This window comes from Pseudoliparis swirei, chromosome 3 (genome assembly GCF_029220125.1).
Source record: "Pseudoliparis swirei isolate HS2019 ecotype Mariana Trench chromosome 3, NWPU_hadal_v1, whole genome shotgun sequence".
NCBI lineage: Eukaryota > Metazoa > Chordata > Actinopteri > Perciformes > Liparidae > Pseudoliparis > Pseudoliparis swirei.
Genome location: NC_079390.1, coordinates 10,970,360 through 10,986,504, shown reverse-complemented (window position 1 = coordinate 10,986,504; position 16,145 = coordinate 10,970,360). Strand labels below are relative to the sequence as shown.

Below are 16,145 nucleotides of genomic sequence, written 5' to 3'. Positions count from 1 at the left end.
TCTCTTTCATGGTTGTTGCTCTTCATTCTGCTTCTCTCTCTCGATCTTCACGAGACAACAACTGCCTCTGGGATGACTGACAGAGAAAAATACATATTTGGCGGGGCACAGGTGCTACAAATGACCTTTGGTGTGTACGTATGTACTCCATTGTGCATCTGTGGGCATGTTTTTGCATATTGATTGTGTGCTGGCGGCTGGCCCTTTGCAGATAAAGCCTGGTCTTCTGGAGGCCCACTTGTGGCGGGCCGATATTGCCTTTCTGCAATGCCAGGGAGCTTAGGGAGCCGCTTGGACCCCTCGGCATCAGCCCAACACAATTAGGAAATGCAGGCAGCATGTGGCCACCATGTTTATATAGTTCTGTTATGGGTTTAAATATTAAGATCTGTGTAAAATTGTACTTGAATCTTTACGCCGGGTCTTTGCTACATGGGTGATTTTGTCTTTACATATTGCTTTTAATTGAGTTCACCTCATTTTAAAAATGATTCAGAACTCCATCTATAGCAAATGGGACCGGTCATTTCTTCACTCTTGGCAGGACAGTCTCAGACCTGGTCTTGCAGTGAGAACCTGGTTTTGTGCTGCTGAAGAATCATTTACTTCACCAAATGTACTTTATTGCTCACATTACTGTGACAAAAATGTCTGGAAATGTAGTGTTATCGTTACAGAACTTCAAGCTGCATTTGCACTGTGACGTATACATTGATACTGTGGTATCTATACTTCAATACTCACACACAATGTGTTTGGTATTGATTACGTTCAAAATAATGCTGATAATAAAATAACATGAATACAAATGTGTGTGGCTGCATCACATCGTTTTTACTACTTTTGAATATTTGTGCCATAACAGCCCCAACATATTGGCAGAAAGGAAATGTAATGGCTTGTTGTGCTACGTTTCACCTCTAGATAAACATACAGCAAGGTGCACTATTTGTGTTGTTAAAGTGCCACAAAAAGCAACACTAAACACTTGAATTTTTGAAAAACCACACAGCCTAAAATGTTATACGAAGAGGACTATTATTTATTCGTATATATTTGTATTTCTGTCATTCTGTCATACAATACTTTCTTCTTTTTTTGCACTTAATGGCAACATTTTATTTGAATTGCTCTTGCTTTTATAATTCACATGTTATTTATAGACATTATGTGTTCCCTGTGAGTGTAATGATTAAAAGATTATTTATTATTTAGAAAAATCCAAATCCCATTTTAAGAAACGATCGGCATCTGTATCGTCAAAATTGTGACAAAAAATATCAGTATTCAAATAAAAACGTTTGGTATGACCCAAAGACAGGTCCCTTTTTGTAAAATGCTCTGAGGTTTTACATTTTCTAAAGGGTAATTACCTGCCTGTGCAGTTCATTGCATTCATCCCCATGTAGCCTTTTAGGTCGATCGATCACTTGACAGCATTAAAAGAAAAGCAAATCAAGGAAGCAAATTATTGTAAGTCGCTTTGGATATAAGCGTCAGCTAAATGAAAAGTACAAATTTAAGGACATTTTTTTAGATGTAACGTCTCAGCAGTCCACTTCTATTCAGTCAGACTGCTGCCATCCAGGTAATATGGAGCGTTTAAATGCAGAACATTAAAATGTCAGCGCCTTTCACTTTTTTAAAGATATGCTTGCAGACTCGTCAAACGCTGTTCCCGACCTTTATGGACGTTGCACTCTACCTCTTAAATATTATCGCATTTTCCTTAATACGATTTTGAAACAGACAATAAATATAGATTTGTGCAAACGCACCAAACATCTATCGCACCACACAGTGGATCAAATTCTCACCCATTTCCCAATGTGCGAGGTGTTATCTATCAGGGTAAACACTTGTCTGTGTGGGATTTATTGGTTGCAGCGGGAGTGTAAGGGCTCATCACCGTCTTGCACGCTGGTGATTATCTGCTTTACAGGACCATAGGCACATTAAAGCGTGACCTGCTGAAGGCTGCGTTAGCTAGTGTTTGCAGGGGCATGAAAGAAGTGTTCCCACAGCAATAAAACGAGTAAACAGTGATTACATGACTGACATTAAGCCACATTGCTGTCATCTCCTCCGTCTCTTTCTCTCTCTCTCTCTTAAATTTGAATCTAGATTCGGAGAAAATAATGACTCCTGTCGCTGTTCTAAGGAAAATCCACACCGAATTCTTCAGCATTCACACAATATCAAAAGGGAAAAAACGAGGACAAATGACTGCGGGTGTGATTTGGGACTGTGTTGGAGCTGGCTTTACTGTGTTGTGGGCTTGGGAAGAGATGGAGGGAATGTAAGATGAGCAGAGGCATTGGACTTGTGTACCTGGATCTCATTAGGGAGGTTTGCTTTGTCCTCCGCTTCACAGGGACTCAGTGTTACACAGTTTCTCTGACAAGACCAGCATGATTGACATCTCAACAGTGTATCAGGGATTAGGGGCGATTTTGTGGTTGTTAGTGTGAGTCTGGTTGGTGGTTTTGATTCCTATTTCTATAACTGTTTTACCAACGAGATGCTGTGGTGAAATGGGCTCCAAATGGTCAACTCGAAGCAAAAATAAATGTATCCTCCAGTCGGGTGGAGGACAGAAAGAGATGATGCCTGGTGAGAATAGGTATCCTTACACTTTTGCTCAGAATATATTGAAAACTGGCATTTATGTGAAAAACACAGCAAGATTTATGATTGGATGTTCCACCACATTTATTTCCCTTGTCAATAATAAAGCGTACTGTGAAAACAACGATGATACATTTAGGGACTTATTGTCATTTCCTGTATTGTTACCTATAGCAGTGCAATTTTCAGACACTTTTTATAACTACTGAATATTTAAATTGGTGAAATGAAGTCAGACATTGTCTACAGTACTGTGTCTGTGGAGCCATAGATAACACCGTAATCCCATTATAATTCAGCCTTGAAGCTCGTCTCAAAAGCGGCATATAAATATTTATTTGCAAATACATGTTTTAAGGGGGGACATGCTTTGAAAGATATTACTTCTCAAGGATTTTACATGTACGCAGATTTTTTAAAAATTTTTAAATTCCTCAACTGCTGATTGAAAGACCACACATTGTGTGAGCGGCATACGATTGTGTGCTAATTATATTGTCAAAATGAATTCTTGTTATTATGAGGCTCTTTCACAGCGATAATATCGTGTCTTAAATAATTCCTTTAGAGCTGGTGTTCTTTTGATTAACACTCCTCTTTATTGCATAGAGGGATTATTTTATAATATTTTACCATGGCTCTGTGTGGTGTGTTGGTTGTGTTCAATTGACAAATACAGTATGTTCCATGTACTGCATTTTACATACAACAATGAAGTGTACACCAGGAACTAATTTTCCTCTTTGCTTATGTCTCCTTTGCTCCCTTCTTTCTCTCTAGGGTCTCGTCTTCGCCAGGAAGACTTCCCTCCCCGCATAGTGGAGCACCCCTCTGACCTCATTGTCTCCAAAGGGGAACCGGCCACTCTCAACTGTAAGGCCGAGGGCCGTCCGACCCCGACGGTGGAGTGGTCCAAAGACGGGGAGCGAGTCGAGACGGACCGCGACAACCCCCGCTCCCACCGTATGCTGCTGCCCAGCGGGTCCCTCTTCTTCCTGCGTATCATCCACGGACGACGGAGCAAGCCGGACGATGGCAGCTACGTGTGCGTGGCCCGAAACTATCTGGGCCAGGCGATCAGTCACAATGCTTCCCTGGAAGTAGCCAGTAAGTTCTGTTGCCCCATGTGTCTGTGTTGATATGTTATAGCGCTTACAGCTTTGATGATGCCATGAGGCCAACAACACACACACACACACACACACACACACATGCACATTGTTACAGCAAGGGCGCGATCATCTGCAAACACACCTAATATATAGACTTTCACTCAACACATTGCGTCGATCAAATGAGACAAGAACGATATCAGTCCAGAAGCCTGTTTACGTGCATTGCTTTCTTTCCAACATGGGTCAGTTTTATGGTTTAGGGACAGGTGGAAGATCACTATGCAACCCACCTGTCAGACACCCAGCAGCTGTGTGTCTGCTTCAGTCCTCAGGTTCAAACAAGTGTTCAGTGTGTAACAGGTGGCAGTGTCAAGTCACTGACTCGCAAAGCTGTAAGCAGAGTGTGTGGTGTTGCCGGTTAAACAGGTTGCATGCAGTAAGCCAAACCTACAGTATATATACTATATATATACACATATATATATATATGTGTATATATATATATGTGTGTGTGTGTTAGTTAGAGTGATAGAATGAAGCTTGGGTAAAAGCAGGCAGAGGGCAGAGGGCAAAAGGGTTATAGTGCTTTCAACCATCAGAACATGGTAAATACAGATCGCCTGTGAATCTCAGGGGAAACGGCTTCTGCAGGTCCAATAACACTGGAAGCTGGTAAACACCAAGAGGGAAGGCTGCACGGAAAGAAGGAAGTGTTTGTATCAAGGGTTAACAACAGCAGCCACGTCCTCCTCACACATCTTTTACTGTCGAGCCCGTGTTCTGAGCTCTACCAAGGCTCGGCCTTCTGGGCATATATTTTGTAAAGGTTTTTTGAATAATAATCTAGTATCAGTCTCAACTTTTGAATTATAATGAAAGCGACGGTCAAACATATAACGGAAACGCTAGATCAGCACTCTAACCCCGAGAAGCTCATCCCTCTGGGGGGAGAGTTTATTACCTGGAGTTCACTAAATTTATTGTCAGGTTTTAAGGTCGAGAGAGAGGGAACACAGAGAGGACTTGTTGAAGCTGCCTTGATGAATTATGTCTCCCTGTTTCATCCTTTAGAGGTCACACAGATTCATGGGTCACCCCTGGGCTGGCCAGTAAAACAGAATCCCCATCGGTAAATGCTGCTGAGTTAGGGAGTTTATAAGAGGACTTAGCATCTGGGGAGTGTTAAAAGGACGAGGATAGGCCACACTCTGTCGATAGACCTTGTTCATGGCATAGTTGTTAAATTTGTGTCGAGTTTTGATTGCTTAAATGTTGCTTTGGCTTAAGAGAACTTTATTCAAAATAATGATGGGTTTCAAGCTGACATGTGCTGGTTGCTCTTTTGTGTGAGGTGATGTTTTTGAATTGTGAGCTGCGACAAACAGCCTGTGTGCACGCTCACACAAATTATCATGTTACATTTGTTTGTCATTCCTCATGCAGAAATACTGTGTCATGACACTCACATAATGATGGAGCAGAATTATGGATTGTAATCATCTTGTCTTGTCAAACACACACACACTCACTCATATGTGCAATTCTCTGCATGTGTGTGTGCAACGTCTGTGGTGCACAGTCCTGTGCATCCAGCATGTTCTGTATTTGTAGCATTTTGAAAAACATGCTCTTGGCACAACCTCGTTGTCCAAATGATCCACATTGACCTGAAGCCATTGGAGCTTTATTTGAATGTGATGAACATTTTGGAAAATTATTTTAATTAGATTTTTTTTCATTCACGTATCCCCTACTCCCCAAGTAGACCCTTCACTTTCCATAGGCCTACAGCACAGTCATCGGGTCAACATTTTATTTGCCAATTCTTGTGGTTACAGGGCTCTCAAGTGTCACGCATTGAGCGTGAGACTCACGCATTTCGGTCTTAAGTCACGCACTCCCGCCACACATCTCACGCTGAAAAAAACTCTTGGCTATTTAATGTTTTAATGTGCCGCAGCGCGCAAACATGAGCTGGCCGCGCTGCCCTCACCGTGGAGGAATCAAGCGCTCCCCTGGAGTTCTGCTGTGAGAAGCCACGCTGATGGAAATGTCACTCTTGGCTGTCTTCAAAACTTGAGAGCCCTGTGGTTATGACCCAATACCTGCAAATGTTGCTAACATGCTAAATGAACAGGGTGACGATAGCAAACATTACACTTGCTTACTTAAAGTTAGCGTGTTAGCTTTGATATTGTGCAGGCAATACACTCGCCACGGCTAATATTAGTTAACAATAGGGCAACTCACACAACTACACAACCATACAACAGCTACGCCCTGCAGCATAATCCACATATCGCTCAAACCAGAAACACACATATTCGCTTTGTTGACCGCTAGCGACAGCGCCACCCACAGAAGAGGGCCATTCCGGAAACAACCGGGTGTTCGATCGCAATGTAATGTTGTTTTCTGCTGGACATTGCAGACAATCATAGGGTGCGAGATTCCCACTGGACACCCTGTAGGCCTACTTAACACCCTGCATTTAAATGAAAGCACGTCTGTGCCGATAAGACCAGCCTCACATAGCCGGTAGCACGTATGAGGAGTTTTTGTCTTTAGATGCACGCACAATGCTAAAGTAAAAAATTGAATCTATTGTTTTAATCAAAAATCTAAAATCTGAATGCAATGTTTGCATGTAGATGATTCTTTGCTGAAGTTATGATGGCGTTAGTCAAAACGCTAAATAATTTCTGCACTTCACCTGTCCCAAAATAAATGTTAAAAAGTATAGTTAATATGCATAATTGGCTCTCCTGAATATCTTGTCACTTTACATCTATACGATGAGTTCATGGACTCGGCTAACCAGGCAGCGAAGAGACAGCAGCACGTTGTCACGAGATCCACAGAGCATTAGTCGTTTGATCTTTTATCAACAAAGTAAATCTGAAAGCGGCAGTCGAAAATGAAAACCCAACTCAATTCTAAATGAATTTTCAGTATTACAACTTTTTTTTTCTCATCCCATTTTGATTGAAGCGAAGTAAGGGGGAGATGATGAGAAGTGTGTGGAGACGGCTGACAAAAGACAGGCTGGCAGGCTGTAAGTGATGATAGTGGGAAAGGAGTGACAGGGACAGACGGGAACAGAAGCGAGAGAGGAAGTATAGTGTCGGTCCTTCAAGGCACAGAAGGGAACCTAGTGCGCTGAATATTGAGGCGACGTTCTGGAGACAGTGACAGATGCAGTATATGTGCTGGTGCCTGAAGCGCGACCACAGGCTTGAAATACTGTGAAAGCACACACAACATGTTCACATGCACAAACACACACACACACACACACACACACACACACACCGAGACAGACAAGTGTAGCCCTTTCTGAAAGCGAAGGGGGATGAAATGAGAAAAAATGGAGATAAGACATATAACTTAGTTCCTATCCAATAAATGTCACAGAAGACACTCAGCATTTTTTTCCCCCTGCCTGCAGGGACCCTGGAGGACCCTGGGAAATGAACATATGTCCTATTGACCTCAGCCACTTGATTCAATCATGGAGCGCTTTATTGAGGTGAAGGCAAAGTCACAGCCTGTGTACTCAAAAGGTTATTGGATAGTGGACCTGATTTTAGGTTAAGTAAGGGAGAGGGAAACATTATATTCTTTAAACTAATTGGGCACTGCCATTTGCTGGAGGAAAGGCTTTTTTCAGGACTTAAGTTTAGACCCCAACACTGCAGTGAAGAAGTAGGGCGCAACAGGGAAAGACAACGATACCGCCAGACACGTCATGCATACATGCATACATGCATGCATACATGCATACATTATGTTTGTGTGGAAGAGTTTTTTTGAAATATTCCTGGGCTTCCAGTAAACAATTACAATAGACAACAATACTAGATAATACAAGACTATATATCAGTGACATGTAATAGTGGATAAATCCACTTAAGATTCAGATCTCAATTTGGCCCTTATATAAGGTATATGGTATATAAATATATGGTTCTACGATAATGTATAATAAGAAAAATCTATTGAAAGCATAAATTAATATTTCATCGTCCTAATGATGCAGTTTTGTTGTCTATACATTTCTTGAAAAGCCTGTGTGGAGACGTGATGGCATGTGGTAATGCCATGAATGCATTAACGTGACGGACATGTTCAGTGCCACAACATTCTCTGAAGTGGATCATGGGATGTGCGCGGCTCAGTCAGACTGGGAGATTGACAGTTTAAGGTGGAACCCCTGGTCTGCCTCCCTGTCCGCTCCTCTTTGATGGTAATCTCATGTTGAGAAAACGAGCGGGTGCAGGAGATGTACACGGCAGCGTGCAGAGCGGCGGATTCTCAGAGGTCATGTTCCCCCTTTGCCTGCCCCTATCCATTAACTAATGGCTCCCCACTTCCAATGGCTGTCACTGTCACTGACTGAATCCTCTGGACGAAGGCAATAAAAGATCCTAAGTGGCAGTAGAGCTGTATGTCTCAGGGAAGTTGTCATTTTCTCTCCATAAGGACTAGGAGGGATATTTGTTTGATAGACAAACACTGACACATTGCAAATGCTCTTCATCCACAGCCACAAAATCAGATATCAGTGTTTACTCCCAATTGCCTGTGACAGTCTGTGAAAGCGGCGCCGGCCTCTTGTTCCTCATCCGGTTTTTCCGCTGCCTCGGTCTCTCCCAGTTGGCCAATGGTTAGATCAGTCAGTGAATAAGTATCGCACTCCGGGGACAGCTGGTTTGTGTTTACAGTCTGGAGACTGGGGGCGAGTGCACTGCAAGTATTGTCTAAACAATTTGAGTCGCTTTATTCCCCTCGGCTGAGCGTCGTCAGGACGGAGGGGAAGAGTTTGTTTGGCTTGCCGCAGCACGGGGAAGGGAGAAAAGAGGGGAAGTACTCAAGAGCTTCTGACAAAGACCATATGGCTCCTGGGTGTGTGGCAATATTATTCGAATGTAACGTGTTCCTCCTGCTGCGTGCGTATCCACGCTCATTGTGTCAGGGCCGTGCTGGAGGCACATGTGTCTCAACTCAAACAACAGGCGCTTTTACAGGAAGAACTGACCTTCACATCTTTGCATTCTTTGGCAGATTACTGAATTAACCATTAATTTTGACTCCCTTTGTCGTTGCTTTTTCTCCTACTTTCTCTGACTAAAGTAGTATAGATGCATTTTAGCCTTGTCGAGACAATAAAATAAACGTCTAGCTCTATGCGTGATGATAGCTTTGTGAAATATCGACCCTGCTGAAGGTTCCTCTCCTACACTACAGGCGCATGAAGCCTCCTTTACTGGTCGTGTTGTACGTGCGTGCACATATTTATTCCCACGTTTCTCTTTTTCTTGCTTTTCTTTGGCGAATCGGTGGCTGGCGAGAGGACACAGACATGAGGGCAGCCTGGGGGAGTCAAATCAACCAATCTGTCTGTTGATGATTGACTTTTGTGTGCAGTATGCCCCCTGTGCGTAAATATAGGTGACGTTATGTGTATACAGGCTATGGGTGTCACTCCATTTTTTCGACACCAAATCCTGTTGAATATAATTCATGTATTCTGCTCAGGTCGTTGCTGAGGCGACGCAGTTCATCCCCCCCCCCACACACACCCTCATGGACCGAATATCTCTTCCCGCTCAGCACTGAACCTCGGTGCCGGTTGCATTTGCCTGCAGCCTCTGAGCAGTAATGCAGCCAGATTTGATCCCTTTCCGATAAAACTTGGTTCTTGCTGTGTCATGTTACTCTGATGTCATATATATATATATATATATATATATATATATATACTGTATATTATCATTCACTCGTTCGCCTATTTGTAACGTGGCAAGAGGCAACTCTCGGGGGGTAAACAAGCAGCACTCAAGTGCTTAGCTGTTGCAAGTGTTTTGAGCAACAGGAATTAATTAACAGTGAAAACCCATGATCGAGTCACAACTTGCAACAAACCCTGTAATGACATCAACTAAGATATGTTTAGTGCGCTCCATATATTTTACTTGTGAATTTTTCAGCGTGCAAGTATTAAGGGCTTACAGCATGGCTGAGTAATCCCGCTGTCACTGAGAGAAGAGCGATGGTTGTGCCTTTACGGAGACGTTGGCTTCATCCATCCTCTTTCCGTCACTCCATAACGCCACAGTCAACAGCACCCGCCAGGCGTATTCTTGCTCCGAGTGAATGCCCCAGGGGTGAAAGGTTGTGTCACTTTTAATTTCCTAAAGCTTTCCGTCTGCTCTCTCAGAATGTCTGCTTTGTGTGATGTCCCAGCACCTGGTAGAAGTTGACTGCAACTCAGTTAAAAAAATATATAAAAAGCTCAACGCTCAGTACGACTCTGACACAGCCTTTAGGGCGTGAACATGAAAAATGAGCACTCTCCCAGATGTGCACTGTGTAATTGTGGTTTAATGATTGTTAGTGTTTATCATTAAAATGCCAAATTCTTAGACTATCATTACGCTAATCAAAAGTCCTACGTGATCCAGAAGAGACGGACACTTTACTTTGTTATTGCCAACCATAATCAAACATTCTGAATGAATGCCAGACAGGCAAATGGCACGGAAATTCAACTCAGTGTTTGTTTTTACAAGGTTTTAGAAAAATAGTCAAACATGTCCTCTTTTTTTAATGAACATCCACTCTTGGCTTGTCAAAGTGAAATAAGGCCATTGGATTGAGATGCTTTGTCTGCTTTTGGTGCTCTTGCTGTTGTATCCGCCACAGAGACAGAGAGGCTCTTTGCTCATAAAGACAATTTAAGCTCAAACTATTATTGCAAATGTCAAAATCAAGTCACTGATCGGCTGATTAGACAATTAAACACTGATGGATATCAAAGGTTCGTGTGCAAAAAGGGTTGCAAGGAGGAACATATATACTTTATACAATGTTAGATAGACTACTGTATTATGTATTAAGAGATTGTTGGCTCTATGCAGACAACAAACTCTTTGTTTCTGCAACCGCCTCCATTACTGTTTTGGAAAACACGTGCATTGTTTTCTCCTTGGAGTCAAAGAAATCTATAACCAAAAGGAGGACATGTTATTTATTTTGGTTTTAATGATGACGTCAATCTTTGCGTTAGTCCATGTAAATAATTAGTTGTCCGTCTCTGGAGAGGGACAACTCTTTTCCATGAAGCCAATCAAAATAAATATATTTTAAACCATATTTGCATTTAGCTGTGATGTCAGCTTAATGCAAACGTGCAAACATGTTCAGCTCACGCACGCTTCCCTGCTGAAGTCGCATCCTTATCTAATTAACAAACATGAACACAGGTTTTGTCCTGCACCTCGGCTCATTGTCGAGCAACCACACAGCACCGCACAGAAGGAAAAGTGCCCTGCTAACGTCAGCTTGCAGGCTAGATGGATCATTAGCTGGTCAGCTGCAGCGCATTAAACCACAACGTAAACTTACCTGCACACACCACTCGTTGGTGTGGTCCTCACTCCTCACTATAGACAGCACATTCCTTATTAAAGAGACTTTATTTTTTGTGAATTCAGTTGGACTTCAACATACCTAACCTGGTGCACGCTGCTGCAGTCAAGATACAGTTTATTGCTTTACAGTCTTCAGACGATGTGTTCAATCTTGCTAAGCTCATTAAATCAATATTATCGAAGCAGGTAGTGGCCAACCGGATGAAATCATTTGGTTCACCTGAGAGATAAAGCTAAAGGTCATCTGCATACACATGGTGGTGCATTGTGATGTCTTTTATGATATGATGAGAACCTGATATTGATTTAACATCACATTCTGAACTTGAGCCTGCGAGCATGCCATGCATAAATAATGAGGCGGATCAAGAATAACAACGAATTCAAACCATTTTATTAGAAACATTGCAGGGCAATCTGAGATATACTAGACTTGGCACATTACGGTTTCTCAATACAGTGGGCGTCTCTGATTCCATGCCTCTGCGACTGCATGGAATCAGAGACGTGAGCAGTTGCCAGTGCAGCAGCAGCAGCAGCTTATTAGGCTGTTTATGCAGTATTGTTCCTACCGCTTACCCGCCACAACCAAAGATTTTGGTATCTTCTGTATGTAATAGGTTGCAGATGTGGCGATATAAAACATGCAGCAAAACAGGGGACAAAGAGAGAGAGAGAGAGAGAAAGAGAGAGAGGTGGTTCCTCAATGGAAAGCTGAATAAATGAGGAACACATTTCCAAGGCACTCCAACCATTTCTGTGCCTGCCTGGCTGTCAATTCTGCATCCCCTATTTCCTGCCATTTCCCCCCACCTCCTCCTCCTCCTCCTTCTGGAGCATTGCTTCATCTCTCTCCTGAGGGAATACTTAAGAATTTTCAGGCAGGTTTGTGACGGAGCTGCTGTTGTTGAAGCTGCTTACTGAACGCTTTGATGACCAGTGATGTGTTCCACATTATTGTCAGTGTATACAAATTGCATGTATTTCTTTTTGTGGAGGGTGCACAGCAGTAGACAGATTGTAAAACTAGGGTGTGTCTGTTATTTTATATTTTAATGCTGCTCTACACCTAAAAACTATTGCTATTTAGATTATGTTTTTAATTTAGTTCCTTGTGTCAAAAAAAGCAATTGTTCCTAAATGTTTCAGCGCCTGAAAAAAGAATAGTGATAAACATTGCGTCTGTACTTGTCCTGTACAGCCACACTGCCACTTTAAGGACTTGTGCTTTGTCGAGCTTTTATCTTTTCAACATCAACAGCCTTTTGTGATGTTGACATTGCAGGATTAATAGAGGGAATTTCATTATTTTTTCCAATTAATTGTGTTGCTATGTGTGAATGCAGTAATACTTAACATTCACAATCTCTGTGTTTGCTTAGCTGGCAGCTCCCTTCCACACCCAGAAACAAAATTCCTTTTTTCTCTCTCTTCTGTGATATCAAGGCCGATATTCAAGGTCTCCGTTTTATTATTCGATACAGCGACAGTGAGATGAAAGAGAGCCTTGCTTAATCTACTTCTAGTATGAATATCGACAAGCACCATGACACTAGATGTTTACAAGTAGGTTTTCTCTCAAATATAATAGAGTATATCATCTTAAAATGCAATACAATATGGACAGATGGAATATTCAAAACTCCCTTTGCCAATAAAACCATCCTCTCTGTTTGCACAACCCCACTCAATCTCTGCTTTTCTCTGTGGAAAAGTCCCTTTTACTGTTCCTCCCAGACTTCCCAAGGCCATATATATATATAGACAGTAGACAGCATGAAATGAGGCCCTGAGAGCTGAAGGAGTGGATAAGACTGAGAGGTAAAGGGAAACCAAGAGACACTGAAGATAATTAATACGATCTTCAGAGTGATACAGCCCTTAGCGCTGGGACGTCTCATTCATTTACACAAATATATAAACGGCTCTCCACTCACGTTCATTAAAACCAGATAACGATGTGTTGTTTCGTGCTGCATTCAGGACATAAATCTGTCACCTCCCCACCCATATCTTGAATACCAGATATGCAAAGCACGTCATGATTAAGATCATTTTCATAACAGTAATCTCACTGGCAATTTCTCACAATCAAGCATGAAAAATATGCTATTATGCCACTGAAGTTATTATTTTGGTGCAAGGTAATATACAGTGTTTCCAAGCGAGCGATGATATAATTTGCATACTAATTTTTAGGTTTAGTGTCAAATAGAAATATTGGAATTTGGAATCTAGCGGGGTTAATCTTCACTATCTGTATATATAGAGACTCGCACATGAATCAACCCAGGACCAATGGCAGTCGGGAGTTTACAGCTCATACATAATATGACTAATGTGATTATAATATGTGTTCATAGTTAAGAATGGCAAGGGTGTTTAGATTGTGTATACAGGGAAAGCTAATTGATCAGCCTCTCTCGAGGAATGTAATTCACTTCTTTTAGGACAGTGAGTGTCATGCGTGACATCGCGCTGCCACTCTGCACTGATGAAGTGGCGCTCAGTGCTCTGTGGTTGTTTGAAAGGCCTGTAATCATAGCAGTTCTGTCCGGGTCTCTGAGGTCAGCAGGAAGAACAGCTGATTTGACTGTTTGACAACCTGTCAGCAGCTGGTCTGCCACCAGAATGATATGTTTGCCACTGAAAGAATGGAAATGTCTGTCTGACCACTCCTGCTTGTTTGGGGGACTGGAAAATGCCTCTCTGAATCGAAAGAGGATGTTTTAATGTCAATGTTTAGAATGGTGGTGTCAAACCAAATGTGTACAGTCTGTGGCAAAAGGGATTTAAAGTAATCGTAGAACCCTCCCCTCCTGTTTGTCGGTTAGGTTACAACACAAAAATACACCAATTGAAGGCCGGTTACGCGTGTCCATTAAATGTCTGTGATCAAATGTAGACACTGAAACTAAATACAACTAAAACGAGGTGGAGTTTTTTTTTTGTAATAAAATGAAATAATGACATAAAACATCACTTTTCTGAGAAAATGTAATAGGAGCAATGGCAGCTTTTCTTTCTTCTCTATGCCGACGGCTTCTCCATGTTCTAGCCCCCAGACCCCCAAGGAAAAAGAAAGTAGTAGTACCTGAGTGTCATTGCATCCAGTGTTTACTTCAGCCTTATAGTTAACTGTTACAGTATTGTTTCCCTTCTCAGTTGAAGATGTGAGGAAAGACAGACATCTAAATTAAATGATTTCCTCCTCTGAGTGCCACATATATTTGACAGTTTTAGTATATTTTTCTCAGTGAGATCTGTCAGATCTCACCATGCATTTGTAAGTTTTTTTCCTCATGAAAGATTCACAGACATACTTAAGAAGGATATTCCTTTCCAAGCTTCTATACTATATGTAATACCCATGGCCTCCATGAAGAGCTGGCTAATTATAGGCTCACTGAATTCATTTGGAGTGACTGAACATCTGAGATTCATAACTAGACTAATAATTAGATGAATCGGGTACTGGGATTCCAGCAAACCTATCTCTTATAATGCGGTACTATGGAACTTTAAAATAATTCCACCTGTAAAGTTCATTGTGTGTTATATCCATGCTTGTCTTCTGGATTTCTGCACCCAACAGTCACCGCTGACGTCTGTTTTATTGCCTGCTTTTTTTTGTATAAACCCTGTCATGGCCTATCACAATTATGTATATGTAAAATATGCCATGAGAAATGAGTTCCTGAAGGTCTTAAGCTAAAGGTCGTACACCGAAATGTCGACAGGAAATAAAACACCCACCCACCACAGACGAGCATATCTTTTTCATCTGCTCTATTGTTGTTTAATTGACAGCTGCTTCACTAACTGGTTCCCCTCACTGACAGATGAGAAAGGTTTTACACTGATAGCCTTCGGACACCTGCGTGTCTTGTCGGTTTTTCCTTGAGATTTGTTGACAGCATGTGCAGAGACAGGGAGTGTGATGTAGGAATGTTGACAGTCTGTTGTCTTGTATTCTTTGCCATACACTATTTATAAGTGGCACTTTGTGTGATTGAGAGAGAAAGGTGGCAGCAAGAATATAAAAAGATATTAGAAGGGAAAAAAATAATATATATATGTATATGTATATATATATATAATATAATATAAATATATATATATATATACGTATATATATAATATATATACACCCAGAGCCGTGTGTTGTTATTGGCATCCATTTATTTCCGCATTTTTGCCTATAATAAACAAGAAAAGAATATATAATGGCCTAGACCTAATAGATTCTCTTAACAATCTGTCATGTTCATATGCATTAATTTGTCATAATTTTTTGCCTTCGCTTCCTGGTCTCTCTCTCAAATGCATCTCTTTTCTCCACATGTTATCTTTTTAATAAGCTGAGAATACATATGATTATACTGTACCCAGGCAAAAGAATTGTAAATATTTTGGGTCAGGGCACTCATTCATATTCATCATTGTAGTGTTTTTTTTTGTTGGATTTTGCTTGTTTGAGTAGAACTTGGCCTTGGGTCTCCCTCCCTTTCCACTCTCTCTCGCTATCTGCTGGGGCTCTGTTGGCATTGATTATCTCAGGCCTCTGTGTATGTGTGTGTGTGTATGTGTGTGTGTGTATCTGTTTCACCGTCTCTAGCTCCGCTGCATGCTGAGAAGGCAGATATCTCTAGAGGTTCTGTAATAGAGCGGATAGTGTTGCCATGGGGGATGGAGGTAGGGTTGGATAATGGGGAGGGATAGAGAGGAAGAAATGGGGGAAAGGGCAAAGGATGAGAGTATCCATCATTAGTTTACAGATAGGAATGAAAACCTGTCTGCTTCATTAGCCCTTTGACTCCACTGGCCACAAACGCTCCTAGTTTTAGCTCCCGCTGTAATTGAATTGTGTGTTTTCAGGTCAAAAGGAGTTTTTCAACTGCTCTTTTATCCTTTTCAACCAGATAAATCAAATGGTCAGTTGATTCAAATCACATCCACTTTTTGAAAT

General features: G+C 41.6%; 1 protein-coding gene across 2 annotated transcripts in view; it reads left to right on the top strand.

Moving 5' to 3' along the window:
- The window catches only part of LOC130189654 (roundabout homolog 1-like), a 71,698-nt gene that overhangs the window by 14,351 nt on the left and 41,202 nt on the right, over window positions 1-16,145 (top strand). For both annotated transcript variants that reach the window (XM_056408568.1, XM_056408578.1), the window contains exon 2: window positions 3,409-3,735. In XM_056408568.1, coding sequence (XP_056264543.1) covers window positions 3,409-3,735 — 327 coding nt within the window. The remainder of the gene's footprint in view (window positions 1-3,408; window positions 3,736-16,145) is intronic.